General features: G+C 41.0%; 1 protein-coding gene across 2 annotated transcripts in view; it reads left to right on the forward strand.

Moving 5' to 3' along the window:
• Nucleotides 1–20,559, forward strand: part of ablim2 (actin binding LIM protein family, member 2) — a 133,279-nt gene that overhangs the window by 73,187 nt on the left and 39,533 nt on the right. The window contains exons 5-11 of one of the 2 annotated variants that reach the window (XM_063002852.1): nucleotides 1,067–1,193; nucleotides 3,367–3,460; nucleotides 8,150–8,237; nucleotides 9,784–9,842; nucleotides 10,439–10,489; nucleotides 19,019–19,096; nucleotides 19,260–19,403. In XM_063002852.1, coding sequence (XP_062858922.1) covers nucleotides 1,067–1,193; nucleotides 3,367–3,460; nucleotides 8,150–8,237; nucleotides 9,784–9,842; nucleotides 10,439–10,489; nucleotides 19,019–19,096; nucleotides 19,260–19,403 — 641 coding nt within the window. The remainder of the gene's footprint in view (nucleotides 1–1,066; nucleotides 1,194–3,366; nucleotides 3,461–8,149; nucleotides 8,238–9,783; nucleotides 9,843–10,438; nucleotides 10,490–19,018; nucleotides 19,097–19,259; nucleotides 19,404–20,559) is intronic. The other variant, XM_063002853.1, reaches the window with a different exon arrangement.

A 20,559-nucleotide genomic window follows, 5' to 3' on the forward strand; every position in this document is an offset into this window, starting at 1 on the left:
AGAAGTGTAAATGACCTTTGCCAAGGGCACTGACACGACCCCATAACATGACAGACTCTGGCTTTTGGACTTGTTGTTGATAACAGTCTGGATGGTCCTTTTCGTCATTGGTCCGGAGCACACGGCATCTATTTATTCCAAAAAGTGGCATTTGTGCATGTAACTCTGTATTGTAGAGCTTGACAAAGGTTTCTCAAAGTAATCCCTCACCCATGTGGTTATATCAGATATTGTTGAGTTGCGGTTCTTGATGCAGTGCCGTCTGAGGGATCGAAGATCAAGAACGTTCAGCTTAAGCTTGCGCCCTTGGTCTTTACGCACTAAAATTTCTCCCGATTCTTTGAATTGTTTAATGATATTATGCACTGTAGAGGGAGAAACATGCAAATCCCTTCCAATCTTTCTTTAAGGTACATTGTTTTTAAACATTTCAATCATTTTCTCACACATTTGTTGACAAACTGGAGATCCTCTGATCATCTTTGCTCATCAAAGACTCTCAAAAGCCTTACCTGGATGCTGCTTTTGTACCAAACCATGATTACAATCACCTGTTGACATCACCTGTTTGGAATCACATCATTATTTAGTTTTTTCACCCCATTACTAGCCCTAAATTGCCCTTGTTCCAATTTTTTTTGGAATGTGTTGCAGACCTGAAATGCAGGAATGGATGTTTATTAATAAATAAAATGAAGTTGAGCAGATAAAACATGAAATATCTCAGGTTCATCCTGTCTGCAATCAAATAAAAGTCAAAGTAAATGTAAGGAACACTGCATTTTTATTTTATTTGCATGTTCCATACTGTCCCAACTTTTTCTGATTTGGGGTTGTAGATTATATATCCTTATTTTCAATTAGGTCAATGTGCAGGACACTTTGCGCAATTAAAAAAATTCATTTTAATATTAATTTAAATATTTAAATATTAATATTTTTGTAATGTCCTAGGGGACGGAAATGGCACAGATTTAGCTGAATGGCCCATAAAGAAAGCTGTGTATTAAAAGTTTTTTTCTCTCTTTCTCATTCTTTCTGTATTTCTGTATTTGTTTCTTTGCAGATTGCTGTGGCTGTGGTAAGGATTTTAAGAATGAGCAGTCACTGGTGGCACTGGACAAGCACTGGCATCTGGGCTGCTTTAAGTGCAAAGTGTGCAATAAAGTGCTCAATGCGGAGTACATCAGCAAGTCAGTACCTTCTTATCGCTCTTCACAATAATGTAATGTGTATATAGCTGATCCAACCTATTGTTTTAATGATGTAACTATAGTACTGTAGTGTGGCACAGGAGCACTGGTCTGCCGTACAGGTTATGGGGATCTGACCAACAGTCTACTTCCTCGGCTGCTCCCGTTAGGGGTCGCCGGCTCCCTATTTATCCAGGCTTGGGACCGGCACTACAAATGCACTGGTTTATTCATCGTAGCGGCTAGGTACCTATAGGACAATTCAGTGTCTCCAGTAAGCCTGGCTGCATGTATTTGGACTGTGGGAGGAAACCAGAGCACCTGGAGGAAACCCTTGCAGACACGGGGAGAACATGCAAACTCCACACAGAAAGGACCCGACCGCCCCACCTGGGGATCGAACCCAGGATCTTCTTGCTGTGAGGCAACAGTGCTACCCACTTAGCCACCGTGCCGCCCGGGGTCTGACCAACAGTAAACGAGAATTTTATCATATCTATTTTCACTTTAGTATAACTTGTATGTATGACTAAAAACCGAACATGATTTTAACTTTGGACAAAACTCCTGGACAAACATTAATGGTTTGTACTGGAATTAGTTTACACCACAGTAGTTCACAATAGTTCTTTTTAATGTCAGGGACCCGGCATTAGCCAAATGTATTATTTGAATTAACTCTCAGAATGCAATTTGAAACCCATATAAACTAAAAGACCTAGTTTGGGCAGCATGGAGGCTAAGTGGGTAGCACTGTCACCTTACAGCAAGTAGGTCCTGGGTCCACATGGGTTTCCTCCGGGTGCTCCGGTTTCCTCCCACGTCCAAAGACATGCAAGTGAGGTGAATTGGAGATACTAAATTGTCCATGACTGTGTTCGATATAACCTTGTGAACTGATGAACCCTTGTTTAATGAGTAACTGTCGTTCCTGTCATGAATGTAACCAAAGTGTAAAAACATGACGTTAAAATCCTAATAAACAAACAAACAAAAGACCTTGTTTTTTGTTTGTTATTTTTATGGCCAAACAGTCTAGCCACTGAAAGGTGTTAGTACGCTGTCCGTGCCAGTCTCAAGCAAAAATAAAAAAAACAAGTGTTGCGTTAGGAAGGGCATCTGGTGTAAAACTGCACCAAATAGATATTCAGAGGCCACTCAGGTGGCGCAGCGGTAAAAACACATGCTGGAACCAGAGCTGGGATCTCGAATACATCGTACAACAACGATTGGCCTGTTGTTCATATGGGCGGGACTAAGCTGGATGGGGTCTCTCTCTCTCTCTCTCTCTCTCTCTCTCTCTCTCTCTCTCTCTCTCATGACTGGTGCAATTACGACCTCTGCTGGCTGATTGATGGCGCCTGCACAGAGATGAGAAAAGAGTGCTCTTAGGGTGTGTCCCTCCGTACACTCCGTGCACTCGGCATGCATACGGCATGCTGCCCACGTGTCGGAGGGGGCGTGGGTTAGCTTTGTTCTCCTCAATCAGAGCAGAGATTGGTATTGGTGGAGGGGAAGCATGACGCAATGGGCAATTGGACACGCTAAAAAGGGAAGAAAATGCATAAAGAAAACATATATATAATATATATAATATATACAGTATATATAATAATATATATAATATGTATATATATGTATATATATATATATATATATAATAGGATATTCAGAGCAGAATGATATCTTGTGGCGACTGTTAATAAAACAAGCTAAAAGAAAAACGTTCACAGTGGACACTAAGAAAAGGAGTAAGTGCTCAGGCTCCAGCAGTGTCCTGCTCTTTACATGCTTTGATAAACACTTAAAGGGAACAATTAGCTTTTGACATGTTTGATAGTGCTAAACATGTAATGGAAACAAATATGAGAACTGTCTCTTCCCTGACTATGAAATAAACAAATACAATTTGTTTTAGTCTTAGGCATTTTATTTTCAAGCTTCAATTTCTTGTGTCTATTTCCAGACATACAGATTGTACAGATTGTACATCTAATCTGTTTTGTGCAGGATTATACATAGCTTTTTCTGTGTTATATAACTGGAGTCATGGAATATGCACCTCTGTGTTAGTCAGGTTATAACACGAGTATGTTTTAGAACAGACTATGATAGATGAGCTTCTCATATCCTGTATGCATGTGTGTGTGTGTGTGTGTGTGTGTGCATGCAGGGATGGAATTCCATACTGTGAGATGGACTACCACGCCATGTATGGTTTACAGTGTGAGAACTGTAAGAAGTACATCACAGGAAAAGTGCTGGAGGTATGTTGCAGTATCCATGTCGGGTGGACTAACATGGTGCACATAGTTTAGACTGCTGGCTGTTGTGTGTCAATATCATGTGAGAGAGTTTCACAAAGTCTGATTCAGTCTGCTTCAGGCTGGTACACTATATTCCCACTGCGGGTGAGGTTGGGCCTCAGGGAACAAGGGACTTAGTATGCTAATTCAGAAACTCACTCAATACACCATTATAATACACTATATTGCCAAAAGTATTCGCTCGTCTGCCTTCACACATATATGAACTTGAGTGACATCCCATTTTTAATCCATAGGGTTTAATATGATGTCAGCCCACCCTTTGCAGCTATAACAGCTTCAACTCTTCTGGGAAGGCTTTCCACAACGTTTAGTGTGTTTATGGGAATTTTTGACCATTCTTCCAGAAGCGCATTTGTGAGGTCAGACACTGACGTTGGACGAGAAGGCCTGGCTCACAGTCTCCACTCTAATTCATCCCAAATGTGTTCTATCGGGTTGAGGTCAGGACTCTGTTCAGGCCAGTCAAGTTCTTCCACACCAAACTCGCTCATCCATGTCTTTATGGAGCTTGCACTGGTGCACAGTCATGTTGGAACAGGAAGGGGCCATCCCCAAACTGTTCCCACAAAGTTGTGAGCATGAAATTGTCCAAAATCTCTTGGTATGTGCTTTGTTATAATACCACTGACAGTTGACTGTGGAATATTTATTAGTGAGGAAATTTCACCACTGGACTTGTTGCACAGGTGGCATCTTATCACGGTACCACGCTGGAATTCACTGAGCTCCTGAGAGCGACCCATTCTTTCACAAATGTTTATAGAAGCAGTCTGCATGCCTTGGTGCTTGGTTTTATACACCTGTAACCATGGAAGTGATTGGAACACCTGAATAAAATTATTTGGATTGGTGAGTGAATACTTTTGGCAATATAGTGTATATAGAAATGACTTATCTCTCGTTTCATCTTTTTTTTTTTTTTTTTTTCTTTTTTTTTTTCAGTCATTTTTGTTAAAATATATTTGTTTATCCAATGGAATAAGTAAAACTCTTTGTTAAGTTTATAATCATACGGGCTCAGCACATGGAGTTAATAAGAGAGTTTGAGCAAATCAGAGGTTGTTCCCTGCCATTTTCGAGTGTTATATGAGCCGTGGTAAAATCTATTTTAAATGCCTGATGGGATAGCTTGTGTTTTATGGTAAATAAATCAGAGAGGACATGTGACACTGTATACTTTGCACATCAGAGATCATCTGTCAGTATTGGTGCCACTTAAATTCACATTAGGTAACTTATGGTTGTCGTAAGTCTTTAAATGACCCTGTATCTTGGGGGTGAAAGCCACTGCCCTCCTAGTTTGGTCTGAGAGGGGTCTGTGCTATTTATTTTATTAGGTTAAATACACTAGATGATAAAAAGTGTGTTGTCACCATTCTGTGTCAAAAATGTAATTGCTGCCAAGCTTGTGGTTACAGTTTAAAAAGGCTCATAAGTGTTTCAACATGGTTCTGGCCCTGTTTATGAAACAAGCTCTATAAATATATGGTTTGATAAGTTCAGTGTGAGGGAACTGCAGTGACATGCAACAAGCCCTGACCACAATCTTACGGAGCACCTTAGGAATGAACAGGCCTTCTTATTTAATATCTGTCCCTGAGCTTACAAAAGAATAACAGAATGGGCACAAATTTTCATAGACAGGCTCCAAAAAGAAGTGGAAGCTGTTGTAGTGACAACAAGGATCAAACTCAATATGAATGCATATGGAGTTGTAATTAGTCTAACAGGCACATGGTCTGGTGTCCACTGACTTTTGGCCATACAGTATATTTGGGGTAAGGTTGCATACATGTATAGAAATGCACATATAGGCATAGAGACATTTAGGAATATCTGTATTTGTACATTAACTCTCTTTTAACAGCAGTAATACAGATGTGGCCTCAGGCCCTGTTAAAGGACGCCTGTCAGGACTAGTTCACATTTAGCTAAGCTTACAAAGATCTCTTATTTACACTGAAGTGTAATTCAGCCTTAATGAGCTGTATAGTCACTTATCACAATCAGTCATCACTGAGCTTGCTTGCAGTTACGAGCATGTTTGCTTTGAAAAAAGGTCAGTGTAGAGTATGAATGTTCATCTACTGTAGTGGTGTGCGATACTGCAAAATTTGGTATCGATCCGATACCAAGTAAATACAGGACCAGTATCGCCAATACTGATACCGATACCGATACTTTTTACTTATAAAGCAGCTTATTTAGTTTCATGTAGGGAAAAGCATTGTGTCATGATTTCTGAGGTGATTGTATCATCAATATGCTTTGACGACTAAATGATTTTGTGTTAATTAGTTAATCATGTGCATGTGAAAACCCACTACAGTTTTTAGGCGAATAATAAGTAATTTTATTAATGTAATAAACTTTAATGAAGTCTAGGGTTTTTGTTCAGAAACAATTATATAATAACAAAACATAATTCCTTCTCTCATTGCACTTTCTGGCTTTTTGTAAAATAAAGTACAGAAAAATATTAAAGAATGTCAATTCTTTTTTCAGTGAAAGGTCTTTGTTCATAAACAATAATATAATAAAACTAAATGTATTTCTTTCACTGCACTTCTCTGGCTTAAAACAGAGTACAGTACAACATTATAACTGAAGAACAAATGTTTTAAAACTTGAAAACTCTTTTTTTATTTAAATTATTTTTTAATTATTCCCTGACGTAAAATATCCACTTTTCCTCTCTGCCGTTCACTTACTGCTACAGTGGACCCTTGAGTTACGAATGGTTTACCATACGAACATTTTGGGTTACGAACGATCTTTTTCAACTTAACGTACGAACAAATTTCGGATTACAAACAGAAATTCGCGAAACACATGACGTCATGAACAAGTTGACTCCGACTGTCTCTCTCTCTCTCTCTCTCTTTATATATATATATATACAGTGAGCGAACATTCGAACAGCGGACAGTGTTTTTCCGGTGTTTTCTTTATATTTTGTAAAATTCTATATTAAAATGTCCCCAAAGAATGTGCAGAGAGAGCACAGTGGTGAGAAAATGAAAAAATCACTATTTGTTGTTGTATAATTACTCCTGCCAGTAGCTGTCACTGTGTATCAGACAGAAGGGACAGTGAGTGAGAGAGAAGAAGGAATTCGGCTCAGTAAAGTATTCTTTCTTTCATGCATCACGCTAGTATCGATCTGATACCAATACCAATGGTGGTATCGATACTATCGATCAGTGGCGATTTCTCTAAGACTGCAAGGGAAGCTCAGCTTCCCCTAAAATGTCCAAAATTAAATGGTCAAATATGTACAGTTGTGTTAACATTTCATTGACTACAAATGCGTTAGAACACGTTCATCTCGAAGACGAGTTCGTTCAGAATCAGCTAATTATCACAAATCGACTCGATTTTCTTAACTTAACTCATACATTCCCTTAGCGTCAATTCATTTGCCCGCAGAAGCTGAGCGTCTCTTCACTTCTATGGGACTGCGTTGAGGTTTTTTATTTAATGCTCCGAAACTCACTGGTCATTGGATAAATGCCTCGATTTTGTCCCGCCCCCGGACGCTGAGCGTCTCTGGGGGTGAATGGGGCTATGGGCAGGTGTGGACGCTGAGCTTCTGCAAGATGATTGGAGGATCAGTGGAAAGGCTGAATTCCGTTTTGATTGACAGCTCGTTTGAGCGCTACACCGTCACTTCTCAAACTCAAAAGAAGCTTTATTGGCATGACAAATAGGGACATTCGTATTGCCAAAGCAATACACTTAATCATTAGTCACTTAATCACTAGGAGCTTCAGTCCCATCGCGGATTTTGCGAGTGAAGTCGAAAAACAAACTGCAACCCATTTCAGGCCATTTTCTTGTAAAAGGAACAGAGGGCAGAATTTCTGTGTAAATAAATTGACAAATTTTATGATGTAAGCCGACAATGAGCTTCCCCTCTTTGAAAGACCAGCAGCCACCACTGCTATCGATATATGGATCGATCCGCCCACCACTAATCTACTGGTTCAGTTCATTTTGCCATACAAACACATTTCATTTTTATCGGCCACTTTATACTGGTCAGGATAAGAAATTTAGTTTTGAATGTGGAACAAATTCTTTGTTCTGTTAGTTAAGCTATTTAAATTGTTCTTGTTTGATTGATTTATTGCAAGCAGTTGAAAGTTACACCTACTATATAATTGAACTTTTTGTGTGTACAATTACTAACTGGCTCATCTGTTGCTTTGTACACTTGTACCCCTGTACCCCATTTATCATTTGAATTTGTGTGTGTTTGTGTGTAAATTGCCTGTTTTGGGTAGTAGCAAACAATACACAGTGGTGTAAGTTTAGTATACTAAGTATACTAAGTCAACACAACTTTCACTCTAACAGCGCCCCCTTGTGATGCACCTTTGGAGTTTCAATATAATTATTACTGGATGTCTGCATCAACCATTTAATATGGTTTCCTTATTCTGATCTGCCAATTCGCCTTAAGCTATAACTTTGAATCACTAATTCATGGCTCATAATGTCCTGATTCTTTAAATTATCACAGATAACATGCTTCCATACAATATAATTTGACTAGCAAATTTTCCTCAGAGTTTTACAGATTTGTTTTTAACATTATAACCATGATTTCTTTCACACACACAGGCTGGAGAAAAGCACTACCATCCGACATGCGCCAGGTGTGTGCGCTGTGATCAGATGTTTGGAGAAGGAGAGGAGATGTACCTTCAAGGTAACATATATACAAAATATCTGAAAGGTTTTTTATTAGTAAAGGCATTGGGTGCCTACAATGACACGATTGGCTGTGTCTGATGATAGGGTGGGTTGGGGTTCCTCGTTGCTGCAGCAGCTGTGTCAAGGTGGGGTCAAGGTGCCTGCAAAAGAGATATGAGGCAAAATATTGCAGACAGAAGTGCATGACTCATCATATGTGATACTGCTCTCTGATGAAAATACAATGAAAAAACGTCAGGGAGGTTGTGGATGTCAAAATACAGTGGAACCTCGATTTAACGGACCTCGATTTAACAGATTTCAGATTTAATGGACAAAATCTGGAAAACCAAATGTCCGGTCCGATTGTTTAAAATTTTCCAGAGAAGCAGACCAAGACCAGTAATTCAGTAATTGTCCACTAGCCGGCAACATCACTCTGTTTACATGACTGATGGGCTATTTTGTCAGGAGGCTTGCTTTGTTCTCACCTTTTTCTCTGTGTTTTATGCTTAATTGTTGCAAGTTCTCATTCTTAGTTATGCACCAGCACTGCTTCAGTAGCCACCAGCAGTGCTTCAGACTTAGAGTAATAGAGTAAGACAGTCCCCATACGATCATGGCAAAAAAAACAAAAAAAAACAAGCAAACATCTCCAAACAAGGTAAATGAAATTTCTCCCTAGTAGTACAGTACACCGATTTTAATATTTATTTACAGGTTTTACATTACATATTTACATACGTATCTATTGACATTGTTCATTTTACTGTTTTTCATATGTGCATGTTTAGCACTTATGTGGACCATAGTGCTGTGTTTGCGTATATTTTTGCACCCCCTGGAAAAAAAAACCTTGCTGTTTCGGACAATCGCATTTTACAGTTCAGTGCACCCCACTTTTAGTCTGTTAAATCGAGGTTCTACTGTACATGCATCAATAACACAGTGCCCCTATTGACTTAAGAGTTCCTTAAAGCATTTTTTTATTATTTGCTAATATTAAAAAGCATTATTTTAAGCTGACATTTAACTGTAGAATTCTTTTTTCTTTGCCTAATAGCCACTTTTGAAGCCAGCTTTCAAGTAGTAAACTGTGAGCTGTCTTGATTTTGGTCTCATAAAGTCTCAAAGTATTAAAAGTCTAGACTAAGTTCTTAGGCTGTATTAATAATACCTTTTACACCAGCATGGCAACAACAGTCACAGATTGTGTTCTAACATTTATGATCAGCTCAGGTCTCTGTTGCTGGCTGTCACTGGTTGCAATAGGCGGTTGATAAGTGTGCCGCATTATGCATTTCACCCCTGTATATGCATAGTGAAGCATCTATGCATTATGCATAGCATTCACGTATAGCTCACAAAACAATTTTTGATAACAGAATAATGTAATACAGTGTAATGCCGGCTTAATGAGGAGCACAAGGACTCAAAAATGAAAAGGCTGCATTTATTAAAGCACTCTTGATTACCAAGCAGGCGTGAGAGGTCAGTCCAGACCTGGCCCCAATCACATGTACACTGCTATTTGTGATTTTGTTTGTATGTTTTTTTTTTAGGTTCTTCCATCTGGCACCCTGCTTGCAGACAGGCAGCCCGTATAGAGGAGAAGAGTAAGGTAGGACGAAAATGATTATGACTCCTGCCAAAAGCTTTCCCTCAACCAAAATTGCCCTTTCTTCTGTTTTTGGCAAAAGTTGTTGGCAATACAGCCAATACAATGTCAATGTACAGTGAATTTATTGCATTCAGGACATTTAACTGGTTAAAATATTTATTTAGAAAGTATTCTGTTGTAAACAAAAGCAGGTATCAATTTAACATGAAAGAAGCTAAAAAGTCATTCACACTGTCCTGTCAGTTAATCCTTCACTGGCAAGTTAGTGGCCAGCTAGCTAATCACTCAGAATGGATTGCTAGCAGCATTAAAACCTACATGTCTTTTATAGAGCCAAGAATGAGAAATACTAAAATAAAACTGCTAAAATTAGTTGACATGATAAATAATTGTTTTGCTGTATGCATCCAGTTGTGTCTGCTCTTCACAAATGTGTGTCCAGTAACTCTGCTATAAGCAGTGTTGCAGATATTGGTAAATTGATCCCTTACTGAGCTCACGCAGACACCGCTTTCCTGGGGGAAAACTGGTAGCCTTAAGTGCAATAAGAGCCTTTAGCTCTGACCCCTTTTGTTGTACTGCCCCTCTTCCTCCAGAAACAGGTGCGGATACAGCTCAATGACAAGCATCTGAATGTACCACAGCAGGTTTGTGATGTGCACTTCTCCCTCTGCATGGGTTTTTACCTCCCAACCTGCTTTTAGCTTAAGTGCAAACCAACACTGGTCTAGATCTGACCTGCTAGTTTAAAGTGCTAATCAGCCCCCCTCACATGATCACAACTCAAGTCACAGCTCTCACTGCACTTTTGCTTATGTATATTTAAATGCAGCTACATAATTAAAGCATAAAGTGTGTGCTGTTTAAAGTGTTTGTTGCTGTTTGGAAGATTGGTGTGCTATTAATGTCATACTAATGTAGTAGTATAAACCCCATTTCCTGAAAAGCTAGTGAGATACAATAAGAACAATAATCTGTGATCTGGTAATTTTCCAAAACACAGGATAAGCAGATGATGTTTAGCATTTTACAAATAATAAACCAGTTAAACCATCATGACCTACAAATTAATATCTTAAAATGTACAGATCAGTAATTATACATTATAAAGGACAAATTATTTTTGCTTGCATGTCTTTAAAGTAGCCTGCCAAGTTTGTAAAATGCATTATTTGTTAGGACACACAACCCTTTGCATGTAAATAAGAATAAACTTGCAAGCAATGAAAGTTTGCCCTCTCGTACATATGAGAGGTTGTATGTACGAGACTTGCTTACCTTTATATTCAACTCAAATCACTTGTCTAACATATGAATCACTATATTGATGGGCGTGGCAACAGTGTCTTGGACTGGAAAGAATAACCTGTCAATCAAACTTTTGACAACGGGTTGGATGTGGTGGGAGAAGGGAGACCTGTTTATATTCCACCTGCTTTAGCAATAGCTTTTTTTATTTATATTTTAAGCTGCCAAAATAATTACAAACCAGCCCAAATTGTGTCCACCTGCCAAAGTGTGTTTTTCCCTGCCAATTTCCAACAAAATCTGCTCATTTTGGTGGAAACCCGCCCAATCTGGCAACACTGACTGTGATACTGACCGCACGTGCTTTGGGAAGGGGGAGGGGCTCATGGCAGGACCCGCTGCTCGTTGAGGACAGTAACTGCAGAACAATGTGTGTTTTCACGTTCGAGTCTCCAAAAGTCTCCAATAACACCAGAAAAAGTCGCTAGATTTGTCGCTAGTCGCTTTAAGAAAAAAAAAGTCTCTAGAGGGATCTGAAAAGTCGCTAAGTTGGCAACACTGATCTGGTCTCCCAAACGACGTTTTATCACGAAAACACATGCTAGAAGTGACGAGGGACATACAGTGTATCACAAAAGTGAGTACACCCCTCACATTTCTGCAGATATTTAAGTATATCTTTTTATGGGACAACACTGACAAAATGACACTTTGACACAATGAAAAGTAGTCTGTGTGCAGCTTATATAACAGTGTAAATTTATTCTTCCCTCAAAATAACTCAATATACAGCCATTAATGTCTAAACCACCGGCAACAAAAGTGAGTACACCCCTAAGAGACTACACCCCTAAATGTCCAAATTGAGCACTGCTTGTAATTTTCCCTCCAAAATGTCATGTGATTTGTTAGTGTTACTAGGTCTCAGGTGTGCATAGGGAGCAGGTGTGTTCAATTTAGTAGTACAGCTCTGACACTCTCTCATACTGGTCACTGAAAGTTCATGGCACCTCATGGCAAAGAACTCTCTGAGGATCTTAAAAGACGAAATTGTTGCGCTACATGAAGATGGCCAAGGCTACAAGAAGATTGCCAACACCCTGAAACTGAGCTGCAGCACAGTGGCCAAGATCATCCAGCTTTTTAAAAGAGCAGGGTCCACTCAGAACAGACCTCGCGTTGGTCATCCAAAGAAGCTGAGTGCACGTGCTCAGCGTCACATCCAACTGCTGTCTTTGAAAGATAGGCGCAGGAGTGCTGTCAGCATTGCTGCAGAGATTGAAAAGGTGGGGGGTCAGCCTGTCAGTGCTCAGACCATACGCCGCACACTACATCAAATTGGTCTGCATGGCTGTCACCCCAGAAGGAAGCCTCTTCTGAAGTCTCTACACAAGAAAGCCCGCAAACAGTTTGCTGAAGACATGTCAACAAAGGACATGGATTACTGGATCCATGTCCTATGGTCTGATGAGACCAAGATTAATTTGTTTGGTTCAGATGGTCTCAAGCATGTGTGGCGGCAATCAGGTGAGGAGTACAAAGATAAGTGTGTCATGCCTACAGTCAAGCATGGTGGTGGGAATGCCATGGTCTGGGGCTGCATGAGTGCAGCAGGTGTTGGGGAGTTACATTTCATTGAGGGACACATGAACTCCAATATGTACTGTGAAATACTGAAGCAGAGCATGATCCCCTCCCTCCGGAAACTGGGTCGCAGGGCAGTGTTCAAGCATGATAATGACCCCAAACACACCTCTAAGACGACCACTGCTTTATTGAAGAGGCTGAGGGTAAAGGCGATGGACTGGCCAAGCATGTCTCCAGACCTAAACCCAATAGAACATCTTTGGGGCATCCTCAAGCGGAAGGTGGAGGAGCGCAAAGTCTCGAATATCCGCCAGCTCCATAATGTCGTCATGGAGGAGTGGAAAAGCATTCCAGTGGCAACCTGTGAAGCTCTGGTAAACTCCATGCCCAGGAGAGTTAAGGCAGTTCTGGGAAATAATGATGGCCACACAAAATATTGACACTTCAGGAACTTTCACTAAGGGGTGTACTCACTTTTGTTGCCAGTGGTTTAGACATTAATGGCTGTATATTGAGTTATTTTGAGGGAAGAATAAATTTACACTGTTATATAAGCTGCACACAGACTACTTTTCATTGTGTCAAAGTGTCATTTTGTCAGCGTTGTCCCATGAAAAGATATACTTAAATATCTGCAGAAATGTGAGGGGTGTACTCACTTTTGTGATACACTGTAATGACACCATGTCCAAAAATGCTTGTTTGTTTGTGTGTTGATGTGCAGCGTAAAATAAAGTATGAAAAATAAATGAATCTGAGTGGATTGGGCAACGTGACCAGCAGATTGTTCTGTAGTGAGTTGGAGGTTAATAAATATTTTTTGCAATGCAGCGTGGGTATTAATGGTTTGGTGTAAACGATAAGGTCACAAATACTGTAAAGCTTGTGTGTGCTGATGTATTCTGATAGAAACTATATTATGCACCTGTCCCATGTTTCCCCTCACCCCATATCCTGCGTTCTCATTGGCTGGAGTTCGACACCGCACTTGCAACCTGCTCGCAACGCCTTTCACACTACAGGTCCAGATATTTAACATGCTAGATATTTTTCTCAAGCCGCTCGGATCGAGTCGCTGAACAGTTCACACATAGCGATCGAGAGGCGATTTTCGATCTCCGAGCGAACGCCAAGTTGCTTCCGATCTAACGGCGACCAGTCGGCGAGCGAAAATCAGAGCAAAAATCGTGTAGTGTGAACTAGCCATAAAAAGAACCGGACAAAAATCCAGCAAACTGGTAGAGCCGCTCAGGTGGCGCAGCGGTAAAACACAGTGCTTCACAAGAGCTGAGATCCCGGATACATGGTATCGAATCTCAGCTTTGCCTTGCCGGCTGAAGGCTGAAGGCTGCATGAACAACAATTGGCCGGTTGTTCAGATGAGGGGCGGGACTTAGCCGGATGGGGACTCTCAATCAGACTAGTGCGATTACGCCCTCTGCTGGCTGGTTGGTGGCGCCTGCATGGAGATGGGAAGGAGTGCGGTGGAAGGGTGTGATCCTCCGTACGCAGTGCTTCGCCACACTACACTCGTCAAGTGTAGGTGATAAGACGGTCGATTGCTGTGCACGCGTCGGAGGAGGCGTGGAGCAGCTTCCTCCTCCCCAATCAGGAGCAGGGACCAGCATTAGTGAGAGGATGACTGACGGGTAGAAATTGGATGCGCTAAAGTGGGAGAAAAAGGGTTAAAAAAAACCAAACAAAAAAAACAGAGAAAGCTACAATGCCTTCTCGAGTGCAAGATGAATTCTTGTGGCAGATACAACACAGAACTGCCTCTAATGTTCACCAGCCAGGCCCCTTTATGCAACTATAACTTTCACTTCTCTGGGAAGGCTTTCTACAAGATTGTGGAGTGTGTCTCAATTCATCCAGAAGAGAATTTGCTCAAAACAGTTAGGGAACACTTGAATCTTTCGTTCATCAAGATCTGATGCGTAATTCAAGTTGAAAATCTGTACTGCTATATATTCTGTGATTTGTTTCAAACAAAATGATGTAACAATGGTCAGTAATACCAGAATCATCAACCCATTAAGATTTGGACTCAAAATCACAGACTTATCTAATTTGCATGGATTTTATCACGGCAACTTATAACACTCAGTAGTGTGTATGCACTCACGTGCCTGTATGCACTCCTGGCAACCACTGGACATGCTCCAGACCTAGATCAGGGTATCAGTGAGCCCCTGGACAGTCTGTGGTGCTACTTGGGGGCTTTGGATGCACTGATACATAACATCCCAAAGGTTCTCAGTTTGATTCAGGTCTGTGGCATCAATGCCTTTGTCATCCTGCCTACAAACTCTGGCCATATTAGGCTGGGCATTGTCCTGCACCAGGAGCAACCCAGGGCCCACTGCACCAGCGTCAGGTTTGAAATGGCTCTGAGAATCCAATAGCACCTTATAGCAGTCAAGGTACTGTTGGCTATCAAGTGGAATTTTGTGCGATCTTTCAAAGATATGCCTCCCCAGGCCATCACTCACCCACCGCCAAACCGTTTATGCTGGATAATGTTGCAGACAGCATATTGTTTATCACGGCGTCTACAGACTCTTTCACGTCTGTCACATGAGCTCATTGTGAATCTGCGCTCATTTATGAAGAGAACAGGGCACCAGTGGCAGATCCGCCAATTCTAGTGTTCTCTGGCGAATGCTAGCCTAAATGTACAGTGATGGGCTGTAACGTTGGGCTCTCAGTATGGTCAGAAAAATGCACATCAGTAGCCTGCAGGAGGTCATTTTGTATGGCTCTGGCAGTGCTCCTCTTGTTCCTCGTTGTGCAAATGAACAGATACTGGACCTGTCTAGCTCTTCTCGTGTAACGGCCCAGTGCAACCTAAGAGCACTTAGATTTTACATATTATATACAGTATATTTCAATGCTACAGAATAACTGACTAAATGCAAAACTTTGCACATGTGGATATGTGTAATTTTTGTTATTCTTATTTATAGACTTTTTTTAGGCATTTGCAAGGATTTTAGGTACACTATATTGCCAAAAGTATTCACTCACCCATCCAAATCATTGAATTCAGGTGTTCCAATCACTTCCATGGCCACAGGTGTATAAAACCAAGCTTCTACATTTACATTTACAGCATTTAGCAGACGCCTTTACCCAAAGCGACTTACATTACAGTTACAGTATACAGTCTGAGCAACTGAGCAACCTTTGGATTACTAGTCCTGTGCCTTAACCACTAGGCTACGGCTTGCCTTTCTAGGCGCGCTTCTAGGCACGCAGACTGCTCTTGTGAAAAAATGGGTCGCTCTCAGGAGCTCAGTGAATTACAGCGTGGTACCGTGATAGGATGCCACCTGTGCAACAAGTCCAGTCGTGAAATTTCCTCGCTACTAAATATTCCACAGTCTACTGTCAGTGGTATTATAACAAAGTGGAAGCGATTGGGAACGACAGCAACTCGGCACGAAGTGCTAGGCCACGTAAAATGACAGAGCGGGGTCAGCGGATGCTGAGGCGCATAGTGCGCAGAGGTCGCCAAATTTCTGCAGAGTCAGTCGCTACAGACCTCCAAACTTCATGTGGCCTTCAGATTAGCTCAAGAACAGTGTGTAGAGAGCTTTAGGGAATGGGTTTCCATGGCCGAACAGCTGCATCCAAGACTTACATCACCAAGCGCAATGCAAAGCGTCGGATGAAGTGGTGTAAAGCACACCACCACTGGACTCTAGAGCAGTGGAGACGTGTTCTCTGGAGTGACGAATCACGCTTCTCCATCTGGCAATCCGATGGACGAGTCTGGGTTTGGCGGTTGCCAGGAGAACGCTACTTGTCTGACTGCATTGTGCCAAGTGTAAAGTTTGGTGGAGGGGGGATTATGGTGTGGGGTTGTTTTCCAGGAGTTGGGCTCGGCCCCTTAGTTCCAGTGAAAGGAACTCTTAATGTTTCAGCATACCAAGAGAATTTGGACAATTTCATGCTCCCAACTTTGTGGGAACAGTTTGGGGATGGCCCCTTCCTGTTCCAACATGACTGTGCACCAGTGCACAAAGACGTGGATGAGCGAGTAGAACACCTTTGGGATGAATTAGAGCGGAGACTGCGAGCCAGGCCTTCTCGTCCAACATCGTTCTGATCTCACAAATGTGCTTCTGGAGGAATGGTCAAAAATTCCCATAAACACACTCCTAAACCTTGTGGAAAGCCTTCCCAGTAGAGTTGAAGCTGTTATAGCTGCAAAGGGTCGGCCGACATCATATTAAAACCCACGGATTAAGAATGAGATGTTACTCAAGTTCATATGTGTGTGAAGGCAGACGAGCAAATACTTTTGGCAATATAGTGTATTTAAACACCTGCAGTGCATAAAATACTCAAAAGTCCAAAAACACAGTTGACTTTTCTTGGGTTTGAGTGCACCTACAAAGGACTATTATATGTTTTCATGGACAACCATGCAAACTGGAAAAATGAAAAATGTGTGGCACAGTATGAAGCACAGTTGCGGCAACACCTGGCTTGTGTGAATGTTCAGCTGAAGACTTGCATGATAAAACATTTTGCTTTAAAAGCTTTTAAATGCAGATAATTATTACATGTTGTTTAAAGGACTGCGGATGTAATACGGTGGTAAAAGTAATAATTTTCGATTAAGCATATATTCACAAAAACATGTTTATAGAATATAAAATAGCATGGTTTTGTACTCTTTTAATTAAACACATTAAAAAATCAATTATAGCGAGATACTGACTTCTTGTTTGAAAGATGTAAATAGTATTACATTGTAAATAACCTTTGGACAAAAGTATTGTATGGACAGTACTTTACAATACAATTACACTCTATAGACAAAAGTATTAGGGCACCTAATTTTTAAATGTAATAAATAAATTATATAAATATAGTTATTCAATGTTGCAGCAACAGTTCAGGGAAGGCCCTTTTCTGTTCCAGCATGACTGTGTTCCTGTGCACAAAGCCAGGTCTATAAAGACATGAAGAAAACTTGGTTTAAAGAAACTACATTATTCTGCGCTGAATCAGGACATCAGCCCCACTGAACAGCTTTGGAATAAACTGGAACACTGGAACATTGAGGTTTTCTTAACCAACATTGATACCCAGACATACAAATGCTCTTGGACTCTTTGGACTAAATGGGCTCAAATTCCCACATACTTTAAAGTCTTGTAAGAAGCCTTCTCAGAGGAAAGGCTGTTGTTATAGCTGAAATGATCTCATAGAGCAGCGGTCCCCATCCTTTGTTGCACCATGGACTGGTTTCATATTAGATACAATTTCACGGACCGGCGGGGACGGGCTGATTTAAAATAAAATGATACGACGAGTATAATAAAAAACACATTTACATTTTCAGCATTTAGCAGACGCCTTTATCCAAAGCGACTACATTGCAGTTACAGTATACAGTTTGAGTAATTGAGGGTTAAGGGCCTTGCTCAAGGGCCCAACAGCAGCAACCTGGCAGTGGTGGGGCTTGAACCAGCAACCCTCTGATCACTGGTCCAGTACCTTAACCACTAGGCTACAGCTGGTACAAAGTACATAACAATACTATTCACCAATTGTGGAAAATCAGTGGGAACTCTGAGCTTCTCAACTCCCACCTAGGGGTGATAGAAGACAATAACACCTGAAGTGTGTTTTTAATGTCCAGTCTACTCCATAACTTTGTTTTGGTTTCCATCACTGCAAAGATTTACGAAGATAGGATGTTGGAAATGGAAGCAGTGTTGTCATTGCTTTTGTATCTATCTCTGGATATTCTGCCTTGATTTTAATCCAAAATGCTGCCAGGTTTGAAGTTGACTGAAAGTTGACGGACATGCTCGATGCAGCAGGGATGTTTACTAATGGGATCCATTGCGGATCCATTCTTTCGCATTTCGCGAGTCATTTGTAGATGGGAAGTAACGCTCGAACTTTTTTGACAATCCATTTTATCAAAATAAAACATCTTTCAGAGTTTGACTGTCAATAAAACAAACAAACAAAAATGTATTCTTTCTGTGCGGCCTGGTGGTTGGGGACCACTGTCATAGAGGTCAGTTTATTTTAATACGTTTAATATTTTATGTTTTTGAAATGGGATGTCCAACAAGCTCATGGTCAGGTGTTCAAATACTTTTGGCCATTTAGTGTATGTTAAGTGTTTTTTTAATAAGATCAAAAGTATTTCTGTGCTAAAGACATTGTTAAATAGTTATTTGATAAATAATAAATGTAAGACTTGATTAATAAGCCATGTGTTAAAGACTGCCAGCTTCTTTGAGGCATAAAAAGCACAAAAAAAAAAAGTAAAACATGTTGTCCCTAAACACTAACTACGTTTCTCTCTCCAGGTGACCAGGGCATCTGCTGAGAGCATCACCTCGGCTCCTGCCTCCAGTGCCTCAGGATCTCCTAGCAGAGTTATCTATGTATGTAACACTTTCAATGCCACTAATCAGAGGCTTTATGAAACGATAAGGTCTATCAGCCACTAGGTGGTAGCAAAGGAACACATGTAGTTTGATATGCTTTGAAAGAAATTTCCAGCTTCGTTGTAAAGAGTAGATCCTAATATTTGTTTTTCTGCCACAGGCAAAACTGGGTGATGAGTTCCTGGATTATAAGGACCTTGCAGCTATTCCTAAAATAAAGGCCATCTATAACATTGACAGACCTGACATGCTCTCATACTCTCCCTATGTCAGCTATCCTACAGAGGAGAGAGCCTATGGAGAGGTACTTACACTAACGCATTATGGGATTGTTGCACTGATAAAGATATTTTTAGTGAGTGTGTGGGTGTGGACGGGAGTGTCTCTTCTGCTGTATGATCATAAGTATGTGGACACCTAACCAGATATTTTATTCCAAAACCACAGACATTAATAGGGAATCCCCTCTTGCAGCTGTAACAGCCTCCACTCTTTTGAGGTTTTCCATAAGAGGCCTTTCAAAAGACTGGATGGCACTGTGGTGTCTTACAAGCATCTGAACAGACATGATTGGCTATGTTGGGGAAGGGGGGTGGTCAAAGCCATGCGATTAATTGGCGCCCTGTTTAGGGTAGTCATGCATGCAGTGTTTCCAAGTGAAACCAAACCACCACAGCCCTGACCAGGATAAAGTGGTTAATAAAAATGAAATGAATTGATTTTTTTGCCTACTTACTTAAGAGCATGGCATCTGGTTTACAGTTTCAGTTCCACAACCTTTAGATGTATTTAAACATGGTCTTCATAATTATTGTTAATGTTGGGAATTTGACTGGTCACTCATTACCACACATGATTAAATACAGGTCATAAGGAAAGAAACTTGGAAGTCACCCAAAGCTAATTGTGTAATATATTAAGTGTCTCACCAATTATGGACAACTTGCAAGACAAGGACTTGACAAAAAATTACAAACAAATTATGCATTTTATTAGGAACACCTGTATCCCTAGTTAACCATATTATTATTTAATCAGGGCGGCACGGTGGCTTGGTGGGTAGCACTGTCGCCTCACAGCAAGAAGGTCCTGGGTTCCGTCCCCAGGCGGGGCGGTCTGGGTCCTTTCTGTGCGGAGTTGGCATGTTCTCCTCATGTCTGCGAGGGTTTCCTCCAGGAGCTCTGGTTTCCTCCCACAGTCAGGTTAATTGGAGACACTGAATTGCTCTGTAGGTGAATGTGTGTGTGTGTGTGTGTGTGTGTGTCTGCCCTACGATGGACTGGCGCCCCTTCCAGGGTGTTACTGTGTGCCTTGCGCCCATTAAAAAGCTAGGATAGGCTCCAGCAACAAGCGACCCTAATTGGATAAGCGGTTAAGAAAGTGAGTAAGTCATGTGGAGGCAGCACAGCATAAAATCATACAGATACAGGTCAAGAGCTTCAGTTAACACTCACATCAGA

Source organism: Trichomycterus rosablanca, chromosome 10 (genome assembly GCF_030014385.1).
Source record: "Trichomycterus rosablanca isolate fTriRos1 chromosome 10, fTriRos1.hap1, whole genome shotgun sequence".
Classification (NCBI taxonomy): Eukaryota; Metazoa; Chordata; class Actinopteri; order Siluriformes; family Trichomycteridae; genus Trichomycterus; species Trichomycterus rosablanca.